Source organism: Nomascus leucogenys, chromosome 14 (genome assembly GCF_006542625.1).
Source record: "Nomascus leucogenys isolate Asia chromosome 14, Asia_NLE_v1, whole genome shotgun sequence".
NCBI lineage: Eukaryota > Metazoa > Chordata > Mammalia > Primates > Hylobatidae > Nomascus > Nomascus leucogenys.
The window spans coordinates 92,856,697-92,881,906 of record NC_044394.1 but is presented as its reverse complement, the minus strand read 5'-3'; the positions used below and the strand labels follow the sequence as shown (position 1 = coordinate 92,881,906).

Below are 25,210 nucleotides of genomic sequence, written 5' to 3'. Positions count from 1 at the left end.
CGCTGTGACCAGAGACCAGTTATCTACCATCAAGAATGTGCCCTTGACTATTTTTATGTCATCTGTGTTTTCTTTCTTGCCTCAGTTTTTAGTAAAGTTCCTTGTCTGGCATTTTAGTCCAGCTCAGCAGTGCTAAAAGGGGAAAGAAAGGGGCGTTGGGCTGTTTCTGGGCGGAGAGCACCAGGCAGAGTGGCTCCCGGCCCCTCCCCCTTCCCTGGGCCCTCCACCCCTCCCGCAGCGCCCCTGCCCCTCACCGGAGCCCTCCGGGTGTCTTTTTTTGTTTCTTTGTTTTTTAGCATATTTTTCATCTTGCCCCGATCAAACTGATGGCTAGGAAAGTATGTGGCTTGGTAAGCAAAATTCTTCTGAAGAAATTCCAGAGCCCCCGGCCGCCGTGACCTCACCGCCGCGATACCAGCCAAGCCTCCGCTGTTTTTATAAATCACGGCCCGCCCGGGTGGCAGCACACAGTGGCCCAGTGTTGACTCCGGATTCCTCACGTTCCGTGGCGTCCCCCGTGGGGCCCCTGCACCGGCGGTGGGGGGAGCAGAGCAGGCAGGCTGGGGGTCCCTGGGCAGCATCCCCTCCCCGCTGGGTGAGCTGGCGTCCTCCCTGCAGGTCTGCGTCCCCATGTCCTGCCCCTGGCTTCTGCCCCTCAGAACCCCTGCCATAGCTGCGTTGCCACGACCTCCTGCTGTTAGTGTCCGCCCCCACCTCCCGAGCCCGACCCACTCTGCTCCGAGGCTGCTTGGATGGGCACCCACCTGTAACCAAGTGTGGATGGCAGAGCCGGTGCTGGCTGCAGGCCAGACACCAGCAGGGCTGACCAGGCCCCAGGCCGCTCCTCAGGCGGGGGCAGGACCCACTGTGCACCGGCTGAACCAGCACCCACTGCGTGCTGGCACAGGGGCTGCACTGGGAACCAAGGCTCTGCCCTTCTCCCAGGACTCAGCCTCTGTGGGAGACCAAGATCCACAGCCCAGGCTGATGTCCTGGGGGAAGACCTGGGGGTAGGGGGCACTGGGGAGGGGAGGCATGGGGCCTGGTGGGGGAAGGAATGGCACGAGGGGAGGGGGTGTTGGGGGAATCCCACCGGAGAGGAAGGTCACAGGCGCAGAAGATCCCAGGAGAGCAGGGTCCGGGAGCACCCAGTCCTCCTCAGAAGGCTCTCAGGCCTCTGCTCACAGCCCCATGCCCCTCCTGGTATTGAGTGACCTGCCGACCTTCACAAGGGCGGGTTGAATCTCAGCAGGCAGGTTCCCGGGAACATGGCCGTGCTCGCCCAGTGAGTGGTCGGGGAGGAGAGGACCCCGGGGTCTCACCAGCTGCTCTCAGGACCGTCACCATTTTGGCCACACAAAGGAGCAAAGAAGGGTTCCCGAGGGCGCCCGGGGCCGGGACCCCAGCAACCAGCCTGACTGACGAACTCCGGGCGCCGCTGCCTGCACAGAAGGGGAGCGGACGGCCCGGCCCGGGCCAGTTCCCACCACGCCGACCTGGTTTCTGAACAGTTTAATCAATTAGCGAGGTGGAAGCCCTCGGTGTCAGCTGCAGTGCTAATGAGGGGCCCCACCCCCACCCGTGGGACCTGCAGCCAGACTCTGGCCCCTCAGCAGGGCCTCCCAGTGCGGTGGGGTGGGGGCAAGGAGGGGGCTGGGAACCCAGCTGTGCAGCCCCCGCCAGAGGTTCAGCCACGCGGTGCCCAGGGCCCGGCCCTCCCTGCAGCCAGCTTTCCTTCTGGAACCGCAGGGAACCTCCGACAAAGCCCTCCCAGCAGAGGAAGCTCAACTCACGGGATAGCCAGGAAGGGGGGGCTCCTTTCGTGGAGGGAGTCGAGGTCGAGGGAGGATGAGGGGTGAGCCGGGACTGTCCCTGCCACCCCAGCGTCCCAGCTGACGCCTGTCTCTCTCACACACACAGAGACACATGTGAACACGGACCACATTCCTGCCCAACCTGAGATGGCTTGACATGACGAGCGGGAAACTGAGTCACAGCTCCCATGGGGCCCAGCGTTTGCAGATGGGGACCAGCGTGGAGCTGTGGGCTCTGGTTGCTCTCAGCTTCTCTCTCATGGCCATCAGCCGACTGGACCCCAGGGTGAAAGGTGGAGGCGTCTGGGCATCCAAAAAGCAGGAGGCCCCGGCACAGGCGCCCTCCCTCGACCCGCAGAGTTCTTGGAAAACCTCCAGGGCTTCCCGGAGGGAAAAGGGCAGGTGGAAGGGGCAAGTGGGGACCGGAAAAGCGGGGGCGATCCTCACGCTGGGATCAAGGAGGAGGCTTGCCAACTCCCCTTCCCTTATGGGGGGACTGACAGATACGGGGCTCCTGGGAGAAGCCACAGCCCCCGAGAGCTCCGAAGTCTCTGACTTGTCTTGGGAAAGTCTCACTGCTCTTGGAGCACGTGGGGGACGATGGGGGCCGCCCTGGAGGGGAGGCAGTTGCTGTCCAGTGCGGGTGGGGCAGGACCAGGCATTCAGCGAGGACGGTGCAGGCTGCGCTGCGCTCTGACGGCCTTTCTGGTTGCTCTCCGGGGATGAGTTACACCCTGAGCCCCGGCCTCCTTGCCTTCATGTGGAGCTCCCTAACCTTCTCTAGTGGCAAAGTCCAGTGAGCCAGGACCCCCTGCACTGGTGATGACCTAGTGAATCCAGGCCCCAGCCAGGGCAGTGTCTCCCCCTGGCCACGCTGCACCTGCCCCCGCTGGGCTCCCTCCCACCCACACAGCCCAGGTCAGATGCCCCCAGCAGATGGGAACCCTCAGGGCTGGGTGTAGCATTCACCCCTGGGGTGCCAGGCAGGGTCATGATATCAAGTCCCCAGGAAGGAGCTGGGGGTGCAGATCTGCAGGCAGGGGTGTCCTGCAGGAGTGAGCTCAGGGAAAGCCTGGAAGCCACTTCCAGATGCCGGGCTGCAGGCCTCGCTCAAAGCCCACCTCCCCTGCGAAGCCCGCCTCAACCCTCCTAGTTAGAAGTGAGTTCTGCACCCCCTAGCACCCACACACTCAACCCTGACCCTTTTTTCCTTGGAGGACATGTGGATCTGCCCGTGTGCATGTTCATGGCTGTGGGCTCCTGCCAGAGGGCAGGTCCCAGAGCTGAGCAGGCAGCTGGACCTCACAGCCCTGTCCTGGCCCAGCGAGAGACGAGGCCCCAGTGCCCTCAGGGTATCCTGCTGGGGCAGCGGGGCATGGGCGGCCCACACACATGGCTCCCAATGAGCACGGCAGGCAGGCGTGGGCCCCCAAGGGGCCCTGTGCCAGAGGCCTCGGGGCTGCCTGGTCGGGGATAGGAGGAAGGTGGACACCCCTGAGCATCCATGAACTGCAGAGGCCTGAGCCCTCTGGGGCACCCCATGGGTGGGCGGAGAAAGCTGGGTCCAGCGTCCTCACGAGTCTCTCTGTCCCCAGCTCTGATGTGGGGCCCCGCCTGGCAGGGTTGTGGAGAAGAGATGAGGCTGCGCCTCTGCAAACAGACCAGCAAGTGCAGTGACCACCAACCATTGTGCAAACCCATCAGGCTGGGGGCTCCCTGCACCAGTGTGTTCGAGGAACGTGGTGAGAAGAAAGGTGTCCGGGCCTCTTAAGGCCTTGGGATTTGACCAGAGGCAGCGTCGGAGGAGCAGGACAAAAGGAGCTGGCACTAAGGGAGGGTGGGTCCCCGAGCGCGTTGTGGCCTGACATCCCGGAGGCTCTGGGCAGCAGGAGGGCATGGGTTAGAGGGAGGTCAGGCGCTTTAGGCGCTGGGAAATGTGGATCTTCCCGCTTTCCCCAAACCAGCAGCCGCTGGGGGAGGCTCCCTCATGGTACTAAGCTCACGGGCCAGAGAGAAGGTTCTCGCGTGCCAGCACCAGGTGGCCACCCACAGGCCCCGACAGCCTCGGCTGCCTCTCACAACAGCCTCCCGGACCCCTCCCACCTCAGCCCCTGGTCCCCCACCCCGGAGTGGAGACTTTGTTTGGTAAGCTTTGCCTTCCCCTAGACTCTGGACCAAAAACCCCCCAGCCCCCAGGCACTTCTTAAAAAACAGAAGCCTCCCGTGAAGCCTGACCTCTACTCCACCTGACACCAGGTTCTGCCTCCCAGCATCCCTGTAATTGAGGAGACGCTGCTAGCCTGAAACCCGACCTTCTTGTTCTGCAGCCTCCTCCTGTCAAGTCAACACCTCCTGGAGCCGGCCCAGAAAACCCAGTTTCCAGGAGCAGGTTCCCTGCCGCCCTGCTGTGGGCTGGGCACCTGTGCTGTGGCGCCTGCTGGCAAAGGTGTGCTGACCACCAGCCACAGTGGGATGTGGCCCAGCCCCAGCCTGCTGCTTCAGGTCCTCGCCCAGAAGCACCTGCTTCTTGTTGTGACCTGTGGGAGCCTGCAGACCTGTGCTGGCTCAGATCTGAGTCGGTACACACCTGATCTGGTACACACCTGAGTTGGTGCACACCTGAGCCAGTGAACATCTGAGCTGGTACACACCTGATCTGGTACACACCTGAGTTGGTGCACACCTGAGCCAGTGAACATCTGAGCTGGTACACAGTGCTTACCCGGGGTACCTGAGCATTTGGCATGGCCGGCATGGTGCCCACTGACCACACCACCCTCTCCCGGGCCCCCTTTGCTCTTAGCAGCTACACAGGAGGAACTGCCTGATTCATAAATGGGGATGCAGGCTTGGGTCTGGTTAACTGACACTCCCAGGGACACCCTGTGCTGGGGCATGGCATACCCCAAATTTCATGTTCACCAGGAACCGCTCAGTGTGACCTTATTTGGAAATGGGGTCTTTGCGGACATAATCGGTTTAAGATGAGGTCACTGGTGTAGGCCCCAATCCAGTGACCAATGTCCTACTTAGAGAAAGATCTGGACACAGATACAGGAAGAAGCCGTGTGGCCACAGAGGCAGAGACTGGAGTGATACAGCCACCATCAAGGAGCACCTGGAGCCCCCAGAGGGCAAGGAGAAGACAGAGTCCTCCCCCGACTGAGGAGAAGATGAAGAGTCCTCCCCTGGCTGAGGAGAAGATGAAGAGTCCTCCCCTGGCTGAGGAGAAGATGAAGGTCCTCCCCTGGCTGAGGAGAAGATGAAGGTCCTCCCCTGGCTGAGGAGAAGATGAAGAGTCCTCCCCTGGCTGAGGAGAAGATGAAGGTCCTCCCCTGGCTGAGGAGAAGATGAAGGTCCCCTGGCTGAGGAGAAGATGAAGGGTCCTCCCCTGGCTGAGGAGAAGATGAAGGGTCCTTCCCTGGCTGAGGAGAAGATGAAGGTCCTCCCCTGGCTGAGGAGAAGATGAAGGTCCTCCCCTGGCTGAGGAGAAGATGAAGGTCCTCCCCTGGCTGAGGAGAAGATGAAGGTCCTCCCCTGGCTGAGGAGAAGATGAAGGTCCTCCCCTGGCTGAGGAGAAGATGAAGGTCCTCCTCTGGCTGAGGAGAAGATGAAGGTCCTCCCCTGGCTGAGGAGAAGATGAAGGTCCTCCCAGGAACCCCCGGAGGCTGAGGAGAAGATGAAGGGTCCTTCCCTGGCTGAGGAGAAGATGAAGGTCCTCCCCCGACTGAGGAGAAGATGAAGGTCCTCCCCCGGCTGAGGAGAAGATGAAGGTCCTCCCCTGGCTGAGGAGAAGATGAAGGTCCTCCCTTGGCTGAGGAGAAGATGAAGGTCCTCCCCTGGCTGAGGAGAAGATGAAGGGTCCTCCCCTGGCTGAGGAGAAGATGAAGGTCCTCCCCTGGCTGAGGAGAAGATGAAGGTCCTCCCCTGGAGCCCTGGAGGGAGAGGCTCTGCCCACACCGTGACTTTGGATTGTGGCCTCAGGAAGTCAGAGAACGAGGTTGTTTCTTCTGGCAGCCGCATCCTTTGGGGACATGGGGGTCACCAACCTGGGTTCAGTCCAGCTCCTGGGCGTCCAGAGACTTGCTCTGCTCTCCTGCACTGTGGGGAGGCTGGGGCCACAGGGCAGGACCTGCATTAACGGAAATGCAGCAGCAGGCGCTGAGGGACAGTCGCCGGGAGGAGCAAGCGCGTCTGCCGAGGCAGGGTGGCGCCCTGGGGTATGTCTAGCGAGGCCCTGAACAAGGGCCGTGGGCACCTGACCTGGCGAAAGATAGACTGGCTCCTGGCTGGTCGGATCCTGGTCTTTATTCTCTGGAACGGAAACAACCAGCGGCCTGAAAAGGCCCAAAGCTCATTCTTTAAAAATAAAATGAAAATTAAAAACGTATTATTTGGCTCCAAAACTTCTGTCATGAGAGTAACAACTCTGAATGCACCTTTTCACACATCCATGGTGCCCAACGGCCAGCGCTTCACCCAACCCCAGGCCAGATGCCGTGACTCCAAACGTCTTCAGAGAACAGTATCAAACGGCACACCAAGGCATTTTAAGACACAGGAATCTGTTTCCTATGGACATTTCTTTTTTACCAAAAAAATATAATAACTTAGTTTGCATTTTACAGCATTTCCAAGCGGCCAGGGCATCCTTGGCTGGAAGCTCATGGGGTTGAGTGTGGCGAGAACGTGCACAGCTTGGGTACCAGGGTCAGGCCTGGGCCCAGGGCACACGGCTTCCAGCGCGGCCCCCACCGCACGGCCCCACCAGGACTGCGGCGCCCACCGCAGGAGAGGGAAGGGCAGTGCCCGAAGCACCCCCAGGGTCAGTCCGTGCCAACCTCACAAGGGTTCAGTCCCCTCTCCTGGGCGTCCCTGTACATCCTCTGGAAGTCCTTGAAGCGTGGGGCACAGCCGAGCCGCGCCTCCCCAAAGTGCACGTGGCCGGTGAAGAGGAAGTCGCCATGCCCCGGCCGCACGCCACACTCCAGCAGCGTCCTGACGCGCCCCTGCCAGTGGCCGTCACCCTCGGGCGCCGGCTCGAAGACCCTGCTTTTCTGCCGATAGAGTCTGCTCACGCGCAGGTGGATGGCCGAGTCCTGCCGCTCAGGCTCGTGGGTAACTTCCTGGATGGAGCCTCGAACGGCTGTGCGTGGAAGGAGACAGAGACAGGGAGTGAGCAAAGGCAAGCACACAGCAAGACCACCGCACCTGCCCCTGCCCCCGCATCAATGGGCACTGGAACGGGCAGCTGACCCAGACTCTGCCATCTAGCGTGGAAATTCCCGCAGAAAAGTACAATGTAACAGCGGGAAGCTGCCAAGGGGTGTCCCAGACACTTAGACGTTGTCAGAGAACAGGTGCCCTTTCTACCAAGGGCCAGACCCGTAAGTGGGAAAACAGAACAGACACCATCGTGTGTATCAGATGTTTTCCAAGTCAGAACAGCTGATACACAGGGTGCAGTTCTGTGTCCTGATCAGACAGACCCGGTGCGGCCCACAGGAGAGGGTGGGCATGGGGACAGCCTTCGAGCCGCACTTGGAGACCCCTGCCCGGCCCCAATTCCATGCCAGGGGCCGGGAAAGCAGTGAGAAGGGGCCTGTCCTTCAGCTTGGAGGTGGGCTGCAGAGCCGGGGCCCTGCAGGACATGGCTTCCATGGCACCACACGACGGGAGGCCAAACCTTTCCCACAGGGCGTCTGTGCAAACGTACAAAGGGGCTGCAGCCCTGGGACCCCAGAGCTCCGCCTGCAGAGCCACCGGGGGCCTTAGGCCTGGAACAGCGTGAACTCTGGTGGGGGGCAGGGAGTGGCCAACGCCAAGGATGCTCTGGGCTGCTGATAAAATGCTGTTTACAAAGCACTTCAGCAAGAAGAGCTGCTGGGAAACAGTGGACTTCAAGAGTCCCCTCGAAGAGCAGTGACCTCATTTACAAAATGGGAAAATGCTTGACAGTCACCAAAACAACCCCCAGCTCCCTCCAAGTGTGGGCAGTGGAGTCCCTGTCCCCAGGGCTGCTGGAGGGCTGGGCCCAGGGCTTCCACAGCGTGTGCCCCTCCACGAGGGTCCACGCAGCACCGGAAGGCTGTCCTGGGCCCCGAAGAGGGACTCCTGGGCCCACACAGCTCCACGTGGCAGGAACCAGGCGCACAGGAGGTAGAAGCTGCCGAGCAGATGCTCACCAAAGTCGCTGGTGCAGACGGCCAGGAGCACCTCGGTGTCACTGCAGGGACGGCACGGCGCTGGAGAAGAAAGGCAGAGTCAGGAAGCAGCCTGGACGGGGCAGGCTCTGGGACGCAGCCCACCACCGTCAAAGGATCCTCACACTCAGCAAAGCCAAGTCAGGGAGGGTGTCCACGTCAAGGCACCTTTGTGGCCGATGCCACTTCAAAGGTGAGTCGGCGGCACGTGCCAGAGGGGCCGGCAGAGCAGGAGACAGAAAACACAACCTCGGCCACGCCGGGGTCTCACCCAGGGGACCCCTCGGCCCCACCTGGACCAAAGGAACCTGCACCTCGGCCATGATGGGCACGTGCCCTGAGAGCAAGACCCTCAGTCCGGCCGTGTCCCAGGGCCTTCGTTGGGAGGGGTCTTTGTGCTCCTTCCCCACTTATCTCCTCAGTGCGGCTGAGCCGGACTCACTGAGAAATCGCTGTCATGCCTGTTGCAAATGCAAAGCCCACCCGGGGCTGAACCGAACCCACCAGACAAGAGTCACCCCCAACCCACCTCCACGGCCCACGGCGCCGGGACCACCCCACTTCCCAGAGTCACCCCCAACCCACCTCCACGACCCACGGCGCCGGGACCACCCACTTCCCAGAGTCACCCCCAACCCACCTCCACGACCCACGGCGCCGGGACCACCCCACTTCCCAGAGTCACCCGCAACCCACCTCCACGGCCCACAGCGCCGGGACCACCCCACTTCCCAGAGTCACCCCCAACCCACCTCCACGACCCACAGCGCCGGGACCACCCCACTTCCCAGAGTCACCCCCAACCCACCTCCACGACCCACGGCGCCGGGACCACCCCACTTCCCAGAGTCACCCCCAACCCACCTCCACGGCCCACGGCGCCGGGACCACCCTCATTTTCCAGCTCCCTCAAAGGGCAGACACTCCCCACAGCTCTGCTGCCCACTTCCCCGGGCCGCGATGGCAGCGGCACCCGAAAGGAGGGTCACATCCCACGGGACCCCCCATGCGACTGGAAGGGCCAGTGAGGCGGAGATTCCAGGAAGGGGATCCCTAAGCAGGCAGCGATGCGTTCACCTGCCACCGGCGTGGGGCCTCACCCAACAGGGCAGTGAGTTCCAGTCAGGGCCATCGCCCCAGCCCCTTCCCCAGACGCCACCTGGCCGTGGGATGAGGTGCGTGCCCCAAATGGCTTTCAAGCCAAGCCCTGCTTACAGAACCCCTCTGAAGCCCCTAACCCTGCGGGGCCTGGCCTCCCCCAGAGAATGCAGGAAGCACGGAGGCTTCTCAGAATGAGCTCCCACACCGGCCAAACCAGGCTTTCCCAACAACCTTCTCCCCGGGGCCCAGCCCTCGCCCTGCCCTTCGCCCCAGTTTCTTAGACGGGCGGGCCGCTGTGAAACAGAAACCTCTGCACGCCCTGTGTTCCTACACTCAGGACGGACTTGGGAAACACAGTTTTATTTGCTCTTATTGCAGGTTTCAAGGCCTTGCCTCACCTGTTCTGAGCCTCTAGGTTTTGGCCCCAAGTCTCCTAACGCAATAGAAACTCTGAGATGTGAAATCTCAATGGCACTGGTTTCCCTGGTGCCATTTCACATCCTGAAGGCTCTGAAACGTCCCTGGCCAAGAGCTGGGACGACCTTGACTTGGGGTTCGCTGGCCCTGGAAGAAGCTAACGCCGTCTGCATCCCAGCCGGCTGCCCTTGCTGGGCTGCAGTGAGCTGAGCTGTTGCCTGCCTGATGAGTGCAGGCCCCAGCCGGCTGCTGGTGACTGGGGACCCCAGGGGGACAGGGCAGCACACGTATCTGGCACCTTGGCCAAGGTGGGGACAGCTGCTCAGAGGCCTTCTGGGGTCAGGAACTTGCATGGACCCTCAGGGCCTGCACATGTGGTCAGCGGAGACCCTGGAGTCTACAGCGCACTGGGCAAGCACAGGTCTCTGTGGACCCCTCAGGGTGGAGGTAGGAGGGACCCAGAGACAAGGCCAGTACTTTCCGCCACGCAGGGGTGAGGGCGCCTCCCAGCCGGGCTCAGTGCCTGACTCACCAGCCCACCCACCCCCTCCTGCATTTGCTTCCATTAAGGTATCAGGAAAAAGAAGCTGCACAGCAAGCACAGCCTGCTGAGCGCCTTGAGGCCGGTCCAGCCTGGCACTGGGGGGCACCTGGAGGCCGGTCCAGCCTGGCACTGGGGGCGCCTTGAGGCCGGTCCAGCCTGGCACTGGGGGGCGCCTTGAGGCCGGTCCAGCCTGGCACTGGGGACTCCTCGAGGCCGGTCCAGCCTGGCACTGGGGGCGCCTTGAGGCCGGTCCAGCCTGGCACTGGGGGGCACCTGGAGGCCGGTCCAGCCTGGCACTGGGGGGCACCTCTGCCATCCCAGCAACCCTCCAGAATGGGAGCTTCTGGCCAAATCCCCTCCCTGCTGATTTGTACCGACTCACGCTGCAGCCCCCACCACTGGGGCCTCCTGACCCCAAGCTGGAAACTGCCCGGGGGAGCTCTCCTGTGGGGGCCCCGGGGTGTGGCCCACCCTTGACGCTTAGTTCACCTATGTGGACCCCCCCATCCCACTCGCCATCTCAGGGGGTCTGCAGACCATGCTGGGCCTGATGCAGGCACGTGCTGGACAGAGCCCAGCAGCACAGACCACCACTCACGTCCAGAAGTGACAGGGAGGGAGCACAGGGGGAACTCAAATTTCAGGCAGCACTTTTATCCTCCACACGTGAGACTGCACCCCGGCCAGCACCTGCCCAAGTGCCCACAGGGCCAGAGGTCCCAGCCCAGGGCGCCTCATGTGAGTGGGGGTGGCCTCGGCTGAGAGAGCTGGTCAACGACAGAAGCGTGGTGACCCCAACCCACTCGAGGGTCCCCTCACTGAGCAGCACCCTCCGGCTGGGCAGCCATGGCAGCTGGGGCTGCGCCAGGCGGTCCTGCAAAGGCAGGATGCAGGAGGTGCCCAGAGTCCATCCTCACAGTCAGCAGCACAGTCGGGGGTGTGTGTGTGGCGGGGGTGTGTGTGGGGGGGCAGGGGTGTGTGTGGGGCAGGGGTGTGTGTGTGGGGCGGGGGAGGTGTGTGGGGGGCAGGGTGTGTGTGGGGTGGGGGGGTGTGTGGGGCGGGGGGGTGTGTGTGGGGTGGGGGGTGTGTGTGGGGCGGGGGGTGTGTGTGTGGGGCAGGGGTGTGTGTGGGGTGGGGGGTGTGTGTGGGGTGGGGGGTGTGTGTGGGGTGGGGGTGTGTGTGGGGGGCAGGGGTGTGTGTGGGGGCAGGGTGTGTGTGGGGGACGGGGGTGTGTGGGGGGCAGGGGTGTGTGTGTGGGGCGGGGGGGTGTGGGGGGGCAGGGTGTGTGTGGGGGGGACGGGGGTGTGTGTGGGGCAGGGGTGTGTGTGTGGGCGGGGGAGGTGTGTGGGGGGCAGGGTGTGTGTGGGGTGGGGGGTGTGTGTGGGGCGGGGGGGTGTGTGTGGGGTGGGGGGTGTGTGTGGGGCGGGGGGTGTGTGTGTGGGGCAGGGGTGTGTGTGGGGTGGGGGGGTGTGTGTGGGGTGGGGGGGTGTGTGTGGGGTGGGGGGTGTGTGGGGGGCAGGGGTGTGTGTGGGGGGCAGGGTGTGTGTGGGGGACGGGGGTGTGTGGGGGGCAGGGGTGTGTGTGTGGGGCGGGGGGTGTGGGGGGGCAGGGTGTGTGTGGGGGGCAGGGGTGTGTGTGGGGCAGGGGTGTGTGTGTGGGGCGGGGGAGGTGTGTGGGGGGCAGGGTGTGTGTGGGGTGGGGGGGTGTGTGTGGGGCGGGGGGGTGTGTGTGGGGTGGGGGGGTGTGTGTGGGGCGGGGGGTGTGTGTGTGGGGCAGGGGTGTGTGTGGGGTGGGGGGTGTGTGTGGGGCGGGGGTGTGTGTGGGGTGGGGGGTGTGTGGGGGGTGGGGGGGTGTGTGTGGGGGGGCAGGGGGTGTGTGGGGCGGGGGGGTGTGTGTGGGGTGGGGGGGTGTGTGTGGGGCGGGGGTGTGTGTGGGGGGGCAGGGGTGTGTGTGGGGCAGGGGTGTGTGTGGGGTGGGGGGGTGTGTGTGGGGTGGGGGGGTGTGTGTGGGGTGGGGGGTGTGTGTGGGGGGCAGGGGTGTGTGTGGGGGCAGGGTGTGTGTGGGGGGGGGGGTGTGTGGGGGGCAGGGGTGTGTGTGTGGGGCGGGGGGGTGGGGGGGGCAGGGTGTGTGGGGGGGACGGGGGTGTGTGGGGGGTGGGGGTGTGTGTGGGGGGGGTGGGGGGTTGTGTGTGTGGGATGGGGGAGTGTGTGGGGGCGGGGGGTGTGTGGGGCGGGGGGTGTGTATGGTTCCCACCCTGGGGCGGGCGGTGTGTGTGTGTGGCTCTCCCCCTAGGGCAGGGGAGCCCACAGGCCCAGCCACACGCGTCCCGCCCTGGGGCCTGGGCGTATGAGCGTATCCAAGCCCTAGCACATGGCCCTCTGTGAGTCATGGCCCAGCGACCTCAGCGGACAGCTGAGGGGGAGGATGGAGACGCTGCCCTCACGCGCCCTGGGTACCCCGCCCTGGCTCACCCGGCTGACAGCAGGGGTGTGGGGCCGGGGGCGGTGAGTGCCTGCAGCCTCGCCTGCTAGAAGCCTCTGGAGATGACCCATCGACAGCTGAGCTCGTAACGAGCACCCTGGAGACCTCCCTGTTCTGATTCTGAGCTTTACAAAGCAGAAGTCACCTTCACGGAGATCGCAGGGTAGACTCCAGGAGACAATCTTGAGACAATTATTAACAGGAACCAGGCTCGTAAAGGCTGAGGGAGGCGCTGGTCACGGACACGTCGCATCTAGTTTCCAGGGCGGTGGGGAGGGTCGGCAAAGGGTTGGAATCCTGGTCCATTCTCTTTGGAGGGGGAGGGCTGGGGTGTGGACATCTCAGGCAGGTCACAAGCTCGCATGCACAGGGTGGGAGGGACCAGCAGGGTGGGGTTGGGGAAGCTGCTGTGGGGACTTCGATTGGACAGCAGGTGTGAGTGGAGAGGCAGGACCGGCTGGTTCCGAGGAGAGGCTGAGAATGACAGACGCCGACCGGTCCGGCAGGACTGCCCAGGTAAGGACAGCCAGAGGGACTCACACAGATCCGATGGAAACCTCTGTGGCCACGATTACTGGGTCTCCCACACAGCTGGTGATGGGGGAGCGGGGGGACACGCTGCTTTTAGAGGAGCTGGTGACGGGGACACGCTGCTTTCAGAGGAGCCAAGAACAGGGAGCAGTGGGTAGGGGTGGAGGGTGGGCTCCAGTGGGCTCCAGGACCCAAGGCTGAGCTCCCAAGGCTCCCCCCAAGGCCGCCATCGTCACCGTCGTGCTGCGGCCACACTCCAGGCTGCAGTACGTGGCTGGGGTGCCCCGGGGGTGTTGGCCCCACGGCCCCTGCCCTTCCCCCTGCCTCCCTCTGTCTCTCCCTCCCTCTTCCTGGTGAGGAAGCTGGCGGGGGCCACACCCTTCCTCTCCACAAGCCCAGAGATGGTTAAAATGAAAATTACAGCGGCCGGAGAGAAGCCACCAAGCAGGAAACCAAAGACGGACGAGAGATGGGACGCCTTGGAAAAATCAGCCCCTCTCCTCTACTTCCAGGAAATAATGAGAATTATCTTCCACACTTTTCCACCCATCCCTCCCACCAATCAAGGACTTCTCCAAACTCTGAGGCTCCTGGAGGGGGCTCATCGGCAGGGGCTCTGCATCCGCCGAGCTGGTCATTCACCTACGGGCTCCGCCAGGGGCAGGATTTTAAAAGCGGGGGGCATTGAGGCCCCTGAGACGCTGCAGGACTCTGGTGTCCTGGAGAGCCAGGCACGGCACCATGTGCTCATGATCAGCATCAAGGCAGCATCCCCTCCCCTCCCACCGTCTGTGTCCACGATGCTGCTGCCCGGCCCTGGGCACCTGCTCACTGGGGCCTGCACTGGGGGGCCTTACGCAGGGCCTGCACCCCAAACCCCAAGCACAGATGTGGCCAAGCCAGGAGCACCTGGCACACGGCCCTGGGAGAAGCCGAAGAACAGACTGGAATCCAGGGACCGGCCTGGACTGCCTCGGGTCCGTGTTCCCCAGAACCAGACAGCCCCCACCCACATTCCCCAAGCCACTGAGCGGTGCCCGTTTCCCGGATTCCCTGGCCTGGGAACAGCAGCCCCACACAGCCTCAGCCAGGTCTGCTGGGCACAGGTCTGGGCACGGCCGGAAGCTGCACCTGACCACTCTGCCACTCCCATCCTGCGGGGTTTCCTCAGCATCCAAGGAAGGCGTCCGTGTTGCCTGCAGAGGCGGCTGGTGCAGGGCTGAGAGGTCCCGCCCATAGCCAAATCCCAAGGTCCTGAGGCAGGTGCCCTCCCGCCTGGCCCCCGGTGTGTACCCCGGAGGAGCAGCCTGCCCCTGTGTTCTGGCCAACTCTTAGTAATCGGTGTGTCTCAGTTTACTCAAGGAAGCCGATTACACAGCATGAATGTGCCACGATCACACCTACGAGAACCACCAGAGCAACGGGTTTCCTCCTGGCTGGGCAGGGGACGGGGCTCACACACCCTCCCTTGTCCGGGGTTCCAGCCCATGGAGCCTCTGTCCTCCTAAGTCAGCACAAACTGGAACTTCTGACTCACAGACGAGCTGGTCCACCTCCCGGCAGGTCGCGCACGCCAGGCCAAAGGCACAGGCACACCTCAGGCTCAGCCTCCATCGGCTCTCGCAGCTGCAGCAAGTGCAGGAACGGGAGACAAGGGAAACCGTGGCACTGGCCGGAGAGTGCTGGGGAGCCGGCCTGGCCCAGGGGACGGCATCACGGCTGCCAGATGGCCGGCACCGACATTCCACATTATGTCCCCATTCCTGTGGCATTAAAGGCTTAGGGGCCCCCGTCCCCTGATGAAAGGCGAAAACCCTGGGGAAAGGAGATGCATCAGCCTCCTCGGATCCCTCCTGCCCCTCGACCCCATCAGGATAGGAGAGGCCTCTCGTGAGGGCCCTGGAGGTGCTCAGCCCAGGGAGGGGCCCTGCACCTGTGGTCCAGGTGGGGCAGGCACCTGTGCCCGTTCCCATAAGATGCCAGGTGTGGGTCCCAGCTCCAGGGGCCCCCGGTGAACCTCAGAGTCTGGGCCCCTGCCCTCAGTTCTGAGGATCCCTGCACGTCTGCTTCCTCGGATGAGCAGCCCACCACCCACAGGGCACTGGAGATCACCTCAGGCTCGGTTTAAGCAGATGCCACAGGGTCACCAAGTGTAAACAAGGAAACCCAGGCACCTGCCTCACAGGACACAGCGAAGTTCTGGGACCCTGAGCCAGCCTGACGTGTGCTGGGGCCACAGTACTGCACAGGACCCCACAGGCCCAGGAGGCACATGGAGGGTGAGCGAGGACCCACGGCCAAATGCCTGCTCTGGTCCCTCGTGGCCCAAGTCACTCCTCACGAGAGGCCACTGCCTCCCTGCGACCCCACAGGACCCCGAGGCAGCTCAGCCCCTACCCTCCCGTGCCTCTCCCAAACCCACCCTCTGCCCCAGCCTACACAGGGCTTGGAGGCCTCGGACCCCACCCCAGAGGCAGGAGAGACAAAGTCTCTGTTCCCAAAGGTGAGCTCACAGGCTCTGTAAGGGTCGCCCCAGCTGACAACCAGAACCATTGATTTTCCCCTGGAAATGCAGAAATCGGGCCTGTGCCAGTGGGGACGTCCAGGTGTGTGTGGCAGGGACTGACTGCACTGCAGCCTCTTTAAGAATCTCACCCAGAAGCAGAACAAAGCTCAGGCCACAGAGCATGTGACCCGCAGCCCAACGTCTTCAAGACCAGTCATCACTTTAATCAGCAGAAAGAATGTTCGCAAGTTCCTAATATCTGGCCCGGCACCTTCTACCTCCGGTTAGAAAGCCTGAGCTTGGAGCTTGGATTTCTCCAGGTTGCATCTCATTGTGAGTTTTTCTCCAGGGCCCCCAGAGCAAGGCTGGTACCCCCTCCCCCAGGTCTCCCACCCACCGTAACTGTTGGTGACTGAGATAAAGGCCGCCGTGGTTAAAGTTTTATCCAGCGTGCAACCAACCACAGCACAGCTGAGTTGACATCAGCGTCCAGCCCTGCGGGTGCAGAGGCCCAGGGGGCAGTCAGAGCTCATGGGCCAGCTGGGACTCGGGGCAGTCAGGACTCCAGGCAGACGGTCCTACGCTCACTCTGTAAACGACCAGTCCACTTGGGAGAGACTTCAGAGAGAGACGAAAACTAATCTAGGCCAAGAACGCAGAACACAAAAATGTGGACCCCCATTCAGGACAGAAGTCTACACCCGAGGCCGAGGTCACACGGCCCACAGGTGCCTCCCAGGACCTCATGCCTCCTGGTGTCTACCCACAGAATTTTCTACAGACCAACACAGCCCTCCACGAAGGACCTCTCCCCCAACCACAGGCATCCACGGATGCCACGTGACGCCTCCACTCCCTGCCGGCCACACAGGGAAGCTGTCTGCTTATCATACCCACAAGACCCCTCTGGGACGGGGGTGGCCCCATGTTCTGGGCATCACAGCTCAGCACCGCTCCAGGCTGAGTCAGCCTCAGCTCCCACCCAGAAATGGACATTTCAGGGTCTTTAGCCAACACCAGAGACACCCAGCCAGTTCCCAGGGCAGTCTGAATGGTGAAAGTACCCGTTTCAAAGGCGCTACATGATCCGTAAGCACGGGGGCGCGTCCGACCCAGCACTGACCCGGCCGCCACAGGCAGACGCTCACCATGCTCCCCAGACACATCTCCCGGGAGAGAGGCTCCTCCGAGGCCCTGCCGCCCGGAACACTAACCCAGATGGGCCAGTCTTTTCAAAGATGGTTTTAGTTGGAAAGGCTGCATTTCCAAGATGGTTTAGTTTGGACGTCCCACACCCCCCTACACCATGTCACACCCCCTAGGAGGGCCCCTCTGCAGGTGCCAGTGCCCCCCACCCCCAGCCGCCTGTGGGGCTCTTCAGGCAAAACCGTTATGTCCGGAGCACAGACACAGGAGGGTTTTCACCAAGGCTGAGCAGACGAGGGGGCAGGAAGAAATCAGAGACACCTGCCAGATCGCCAGCCCCATGATGACAAGGCCCGCAGCCCCAGACAGAGGAGCCAGCCCACCGCCCCCGCCCCAGGCAGGACACTCACCAGACAGCTCGTGCAGGTCCGACGCCCTGTGCCTCCTAATCAGCTCGTACTGGAAGCCTGTGGTCCTCCGGCCGATATCCTGCTGCGGCGTGGCCTCCACGAACAGGCCACCCTGCTCCAGGCCAAAGCACTGCACCCGGCCGGGCCTGCCGTCCCCGTCGTCCCCGTCCGGTACCAGCAGTCTCAGTTCTCCAGTTTTTTCCAAATAAATATTGGCCCCCGAGGAGTCCCTGAAGGGCTTGATGCACACGGTCAGGTGCCGGGCAGGCGAGAAGGTGTTGGGCCGCAGGTTAACGATGAGCGCCCCTGTCGGGTACATCCACTCCACGGCGCCTGCCGCGCAGCGCAGATACACCTGTTCCACCTCCTTCCTGTGCGCCTCGTGCGTCAGCCCGCTGCAGAGGAGAGACACTGTCAAGCCAGGCCGGGAGCTGAGGCTCCTGCCCCCATCACACACCCTGCCCGCACCCACAGAGAATCAGTAAGGATGACACTCGCTCCAAATGATGGTGGCTCCTGGACCCGCCCACTGCCGGCCACAGGTGCCACGCGGACCCCTGCCCGTGAGGCAGGCCGGCGCCATCTCCGCCCTTCGGCACAGGGGCCCCACCCAGTTCCTCCCAGTGCACCTGCACCAACAGCCACAGTGGGGCGGGGCCGAGTTCCCAGGAGTGCAGGCGGTGCTGGCCCCCAGGCCCTCCAGATGCCCTCCAACACTCAGAGTCTGCGCCTCTGCTGCCATAGCATCAAACACCAATCTCTGTGATGTCCCTGAATCAGGGTGGCTGGAGGTGCTGGAGCAGTGGGATGGATTCCTCCAGAATATCACGGAGTATCATGGGAACGCCAGCAGGCCGTGTACCAACCCTGGTTCCAGATGACCACGAGGGCTGGGATGCTAGAGGTAAAGCGATGGTGGGGCCCCACCGCGTGTGAAGGAGGAACCCTGGGATGCAACCTGCCCAGAGAGCAGCTTTTAAATTAATCCAGAGTGTTGGCAGTTTTGGGGGACGGAGGTTGTAGATGAGTTTTGTCCTTTAGAGCAGATTTTAAATTAATCAGGGGTGTTGGCAGTTTGGGGGCACGGAGGTTGTAGATGAGTTTTGTCCTTTAGAGCAGATTTTAAATTAATCCGGAGTGTTGGCAGTTTGGGGGGACGGAGGTTGTAGATGAGTTTTGTCTTTTAGCACCTCATTAAGCATAGATGTTTGTACATTTCTCAAAGTAATGATTTAACTGTTTTCTGCAAGCCTGAAGCCCCTACACTGCCGACGGTACTTGTAAATATAAACTATCATTAAAGCAAGATTCACTACAAAAGTGAAGTGAACTCTTCCTCCATGGGGTGAGCACTCGGGTGGGGGACTAGCCTGTGAGTAGCAAGCGAAGTTTACCCTCACACATGCTAAATAGAAAAAAATGGGCCGGGCGCAGTGGCTCACGCTTGTAATCCCAGCACTTTGGGAGGCCGAGGCGGGCGAATCATGAGGTCAGGAGATCGAGACCACGGTGAAACCCCATCTCTACTAAAAATACAAAAAATTAGCCAGGCGTGGTGGGGGGCGCCTGTAGTCCCAGCTACTCGGAGAGGCTGAGGCAGGAGAATGGTGTGAACCCGGGAGGCGGAGCTTGCAGTGAGCCGAGATGGCGCCACTGCACTCCAGCCTGGGCGACAGAGCCAGACTCCGTCTCAAAAAAAAAAAAAAAAAAAAAAAAATGAAGTGTGTGCTACACTCTTGGAGAGGCAGGTCCTGAGTAGAAACAGTTATATTTTCAAGAAACTAAAACATCAAAAACCTCACGCTTCTCCTTCTCAACACTTTAATGTAAATGCCAGCTCATGGCTAACAGTCACGTCATAACCACCAAGTGGGCCTGGAACTAACCCAGTGACTTCAACTAAGTGTTTTATTACATGAAACTGGGTTCTGAGCAGATCTCAGACAGGTTCACCCACATTCTTAGGATTTTTATGTGAAATAAGCAATGCTCTTTCCAGATCCCTGGCCTGAGCTAGTCACCAGAAACCCTTCCTGCAGCAGAGAAAATGCATAACATATGGTTTGCATTTACCGCTGGTGACTCACACTCTGGGCCCCTAAACCTCACACTTCATAGGCTGCAGGCCACATCAGAGGGTGGTGTCGAGGGTGCACCCCCCTCGCCGTCTCCCCGCCCCCACAAGGCCCCAGGTCATGAGTGGCCAGGCCGAGCCGGCTGCCAGGATCACACACCCAGAACAGACTCACAAATTACAGTCCATAAAAGCTCACACAAGCTCATCTAACACGCATGTGGGGAAGGGCATGATCATGGTGCTGTGTGGAAACTGGACTCAGTGGTGAGTGGCTGACACACTAGCTACAGCCAGCTCTCTCCTTATGCAGCCTCATCGTCATGTCCCTCCCTCCCGTCTCTGGCATGGAGGCCACTGTCCTCCTGCCTGTACTCGGGCACCGAGCCTCAACCCTCTCTCCACATACACCGTCCTGACGCGTCGCCTCCTTCTCGGGGGGTCCTGAAGGTCGAGGGAGTGGGCTCTGGTCACCTCTGACAGCACTGCCTTCATCTGAGCAGGTGAGGGGAACAGCCACAGCTCGGCTGGGGACAGGCAGCCAACCCACCTCTGCCCAGGAAGAGGCTGACTTGAGCCTGGAGGCCATCCTGGCCTAGCACATGCTACCCGCATCTGGTGGGCACATCTGGCTCCACCCACTCAGAAGACACTGGGCAAAAAGAGGAAGAGGACAAAATGAAGGTGGACACAGAAGAAAGAAGATACCCGGCGACCTCACCCTTCAACTAACGTCTTCTCAGCGCACTCAGAGTGGTCTGCACCCAGCACAGGACCTGCTCCCTCTCCTCTCACATTCTTCCGAAACATCCAGACCGACGGGAGTCCAACCAGACCCACTGACATGAGAATTTTCACATTAAAATCAGTAGCACATGATGCGTAAGACCCGTGTAGACAAAAAAAAAAAAAAAAAAAAAGTAAAACGATGCGTCCTTCAGCCTGGGACCCAGCACGTGGGATTTCAGCCTGGGCCAGCACGTGGGACTTCAGCCTGGGACCCAGCACGTGGGACTTCAGCCTGGGCCCAGCACGTGGACTTCAGCCTGGACCCAGCACGTGGGACTTCAGCCTGGGACCCAGCACGTGGGATTTCAGCCTGGGACCCAGCACGTGGGACTTCAGCCTGGGACCCAGCACGTGGGACTTCAGCCTGGGACCCAGCAGACCTTGGCGCGAAGTCCAAGACTCGTGGTCTGTGCTGGTTCCTACCAGAAAATCGAGCGCCTCAAATCTCTCACCTCCAAATATCCAGCACCTCAGCAAACCTGAAAACAGAGTCTGTTTATGCAAAACTGCTGGCATTGCAAAAATGTGACACATCTTTAATGGTCATGGATGAGGGCATTTTGTGATTTTCACATGAGATGCAGGTGACACACAGTTCTGTTGTTGTGATAAAACTAAAGCGTGCAGACAAAATTGTGGTTCTGTTCAATGTAAGGAAACTGACAAGACTGATTTGATGTTGGATCAACAGACTGAACAGATGCATTTTTGAAAGTCAGCAAGGGTTACCACCCAGGTGGACATGCTTGTGGGGCACCTTCATGGAAAGGAGGGCAAATCCCAAGTGGATAAAGGGACTCACTGAAGGAGGGGCGCAGGTGCGCTGGAGGGCTGTTGAGGCACCAGCCCACACACCACAGCTCTGGGGCACCAGGACAAAATGCCCGGCTCCTATATGAAAGTCAGGAAGAGCTTTGAACCTGCTGGCAGGTTAACTTTCCCCACCTTGCAGGAGAGACGAACCAGGTGTGACCGCACCTGCGATGCCCGGGCTGACAGCAAGTGGGAAAGTTCATGGTCCACATTTATGGCCACTGGCTGATAAAGACGGGGCGCTGGTCCTGCCTCCCCCCCAGGGGAGAGAGGGTTCATCATCTCCTACTGAATTGCTTAGAAGAAACACCCAGAAACAGAGGCTGTCAATGCAGTGGCCAGTGTCACGAGGGGCAACTTTCCTTCTATCAGGGGATGAGAATCCACCCAGCACACCAGCGCTCGCTCCACCCTGTGCTGCTTCAGGACAGCTGGTAAAAAGTCACAAACACCGGAGGATAGCAGGCAGGCCAGCGCACTCCGGTTTCCACAGCGAGTCTCTGTCACTGATTCGTGACGTGTGTGGATCAACGGGGCAGTGATTACAACAAAAGAAAGTCTCACTTATGCCCCAGAAACACAGCCGGGCCCCGTGTCCCCTCCAGATTACACCTGCAGCTCCAGCAGCCTCCACAGCTGCCCTCTGCCAGGCTCTGCAGGTGTGTGTGGGGGGGTCCCCTCCGGGGAGTCTGAGGCCAGGAGGACGCTGGCAACGATGGCTAAGAGGGTCTCCAGGTAGACAGGAGGGTGCACAGGTCCCGCAAGGCAAAGCACTCCTGTCCCGCTGCTATCACCTGCCTGGAGGAGCCGCCCGCCCCTGGAGGTGGAGGGGTGGCCTCCCACCCACCCTTGGCTCCCTCCTGCGCCCTCCCTTCGGGCTCCAGGAGGCGCCCCCTCCTACCAGGCACACAGTCCCCTGACACCCTGAAAAGGGTGCCGGCTCCTTCTCGACAGACTCAGCCTGGGCGGCGGGGGCTGCGTTTCTGGTTTCGGTCTGCTGAAGCAGAACGCCCCAGGCCTCGGTTTAGGGGTGCACTGACCCGCCAGGCAGAGGCAGCCAGCCGGAGTTTAATCACTACGCGGGGGCAAGGGCGGCCCCAGAGGAGCTGTCAGCCTCGGAGGCTCCCAGCCAGCTCCGCTGGCGCCAGCGTTCCCGGCCGACCCTCCCCCAGACCTCCATCCGCCCGCGGCCCAACCTCAGCTCCCGGGTCCCCGCTCGGCCGGCGGGGAGGGCTTCTGCCGAGAAGGGAGGCGGCCGCTCCCGGGACAGCCGGGCACCGCCCACGGCTCTCAGGGGTGACTCTGCCTCCCGGCGCCACGCCCCTTCCCCCGGGGAGGCTCCGCTGGGGGCGCTGGGGGGTGACTGTGGCTTTGCAGGGACCGAGCACGGAGGCTGCGGCTCCGGGGAGACCCGCGCCTGCCCCGCGGACACCGGCCCCGCGGACACCGGCCCCGCACCGGCTCTGCCCCGACCTTCTTGGAAAACAGCTTCGCTCGAAATAACCGCGTGACTCGGCCCGCGGCGGGGGCGGCGGGGGCGGCGGGGGCGGCGGGGGCGGCGGGGCGGGGACCGGGCCGAGGGGAAGCGGGACCCAGGCCCAGGCCAGCCCGGCCACGGCTTTCCGGGAGGCGCGCGTCACTCGGGTCCCCGCGCATCTGCGAACTCCGGAACTGGCGACTCCGAGGCTCGCGCAGGGCGGGTTCGGCCGCGGTGCCCTCGGCGCCCTGGGCTTCGCGTGGGAGCGGCGGCGGCTCCCGAGAGGCACTCGCGGTTGGCGCTGCTCTCGGCGGCCACACTTGAGTTTAAAAAAAAAAAAAAAAAAAAAAGTCCTCGGCTGCCACCGCGGGTGGGCGGGGGGGGGGGTCGCCCAGCGCAGCGCGCGCCGCGGCCAAGGGCGGCCTGCCCTTCACGGGGCAGGGGCGGGGGGCCCGGCCGGAGCCCCACTCGGCCCGGCTCCCAGGTGCCCGCCCGCGGTTCCCCGAGACAGAAGTGGCCCCTGCTGCGGTCCGCGCCCGTCCCCGACACCGCCGCTCCGTCCCTCGGCCGTCCCTTCCCGCTCTGGCCCGGGGCGGCCTCGGGGCGCGCAACTCCCGGAGCCTGCAAGGAAGGGCCCGAGGACCGACCCCCGCCTGCCCCCGGGATGGGGTCGCGGGACCGGCGGCCCCCGAGGCTCCGACACCCGCGGAGCCGGGACCCACCCCGCCGCGCTGCAGGCGCGCCTCCCCCGGGCGTCCTCCGGGCCAGGAACCGGGACGCCGCGGGCTCTTTTGTTCTAGAACCGGGGGCGGGGGACAGCGGGCACCGGACTGGGCCTGGAGAGCGGCCCCCGGAACCCCTGCCCCGCGCCCGCCCCCGGCCGCGCCCCCGCACGCTCGGCCGGCCCAGGACGGGAGGGGACGCGAGGGGAGGGGGCCGGGCCGGGGTCGCGCCGCGCACACTCACCTCCCCTTCCAGCTGCACAGGTCGCTGGAGTACTGCGCGCCCGCGCTGCCCAGCAGCACGGCCAGGGGCAGGAGCAGCAGCAGGAGCGGCGGCGGGGGCGGGCCCGGGGCGGGGGGTCGCGGCCCCGGCTGCCCCGCGCGCCCCCAGGCCGCCCGCGCCGCGCCCCGCATGCTCTGGCTCCGGCTCCGCCGCCCGGCCCCGCGTCCGCGACCCCCGGAGCAGACCCTGGAGCCGGCGAGCCGGGCGGGGGCGGGGCGGGCTTCGAATCCGGGTGGTCACGTCGCGCGCCCCCCGCGTCCTCCGCGCGGCCACCCGCCCATCCCGGCCCGCTGGAGCCGCTGGAGCCGCGCGCAGAGCTCCGCGCCCGCCGCCGCCGCCGCGCCTCTGAAGTTGGCGAGTCCGAGTCCGCCCGGCCGGGCTCAGCTGGGGGGTGGGGCCCACCCGCCGCCCCGCCCAGCCCCTCCCCGCCCCCGTCCCCGCCCCACGCCGGAAACTCCTCCCGGGGCGCCCGGCCGGACGCGCAGACACCGAGTCAGCAGCGAATCGGGGGCGCGGGCGCTACAGGAGGAGGGGGCCGCGCCGGGCCAAGAGCGGGGTCCGGAGGGAGGAGCCCGGCCTGGAAAGCGGAGTCCGGGGCGGGAGGGGGTGCAAGGCGGGGGCGGGGCGGAAAAACCCGAGACCCCCAAGTAGTGGCCGACGCGAGCCGCGGCCGCCCCCCGCAGACCCCCGCGAGGCGGTGCCGGGGCCCCATCCTGCGCCCCATGCTGCGCCCCATGCTGCGGGCAGCCCCGGCGCGGAGCGGTAAAGGAGGCTCCCGGCCCCGCCGGTTCTGGGTCCCCCGCTTCTCGCCAGCCGGCGGCGATCAGGGGCGATCCGGGCACCCCGCGTTGCGCAGAGTTGGTGCCTCGGGAGTTCCCGGCTCCCTCCTCCCGGAGGACGTGCAGCCGCCGCGCCGGGGCCTCTGCCGAGCGCTGCCCACTCCTCGCTCCGGATACGCGGGGCCGGATGGTTCTTGGGGTGGGGCCCTCCTGCGCATAGTGGGATGTTAGCAGCACCCGGGCCCCCGCACTCGGGATGTCAGCAGCAACCCCCGCCCCAGCTTTGACAACCTAAACTCTCTGCAGATTTGGCCAAATCCCGCCCCCACCCGTGCCCGCGGGGCAGAATCACCTGCGGAGCGTCCTGCTCCAGTGTGTTCCTCGGAGTCGGCGCCTTCCCCAGGTGGTCACCGCTGCCACCACGTGCCTGACCCAGTGGGGGGACAGCGGAGACCCCCGCCCGGACTGGGGAGGCCCTAGAGACTCAGGCCAGAGAAGGGGAGCCAGAGGGTGCCGAGGGCCCAGCAGGCAGGAGAGAGCGGAGCTGGCCCGCCAGGCCGTCCCCGCTGCGATCGCAAAGCTGGCTTCTCTGTGCTGCGGGTCAGTGGCCCTGCCCGAGACGCCTGGTGTCAGCTCCAGAGCCGAGCGCAGCATCCAGCGGTGGGGAAGCTTGGCCTTGTCCCCTTCTCCAGCCAAGATACCTTCCAGGAGGACTTGCAAACGACCTGTGCAAGTCTGAATAACTGGGTTGTGACTACCAGAGGAGGTGGGGAGAGGGCTTTGAAAATTGTGAGTCTGCAGGGATGGAAGTCAGGTGGAGCCCAGCCCCCAGCCCAGGAAAGCTGGAACAAGGGTGAGGGTCTGAAGAACTGGAAGGCGATGACGGTGACCACTGAAGTTAGTTTCATTGCAAGGATCTGTTTAGAGCACCCACCCCATGGAAAGCCTGGAGCCAGGACCTTGCCCAGCACATCAAGTGACATCACCCTGAGGCTCAAGGTCTGGTGGAGGTGCATTTCGGAGCTGGGGACTGCCCCACCCACCCCCGTCTGCTCTGGGAGTGCACCTCCCCCCACCCCCGTCACTGCAGGTACAGGGTGCCCAGGCTGCTGTGGAAAGG

General features: G+C 63.3%; 1 protein-coding gene across 1 annotated transcript; it reads right to left on the bottom strand.

The window, feature by feature from the left end:
- Positions 1 to 6,616: 6,616 nt before the first annotated feature.
- Positions 6,617 to 23,649, bottom strand: METRNL (meteorin like, glial cell differentiation regulator). Its single transcript, XM_030827467.1, has 4 exons — positions 23,273 to 23,649; positions 17,154 to 17,548; positions 8,000 to 8,059; positions 6,617 to 6,960 (listed from the first exon to the last, which is right to left on the bottom strand). The coding sequence occupies exons 1-4, from the start codon at positions 23,440 to 23,442 to the stop codon at positions 6,641 to 6,643; spliced, it is 945 nt and encodes a 314-aa protein (XP_030683327.1). The 5' UTR covers positions 23,443 to 23,649; the 3' UTR covers positions 6,617 to 6,640.
- Between the last annotated feature and the right edge of the window lie 1,561 nt (positions 23,650 to 25,210).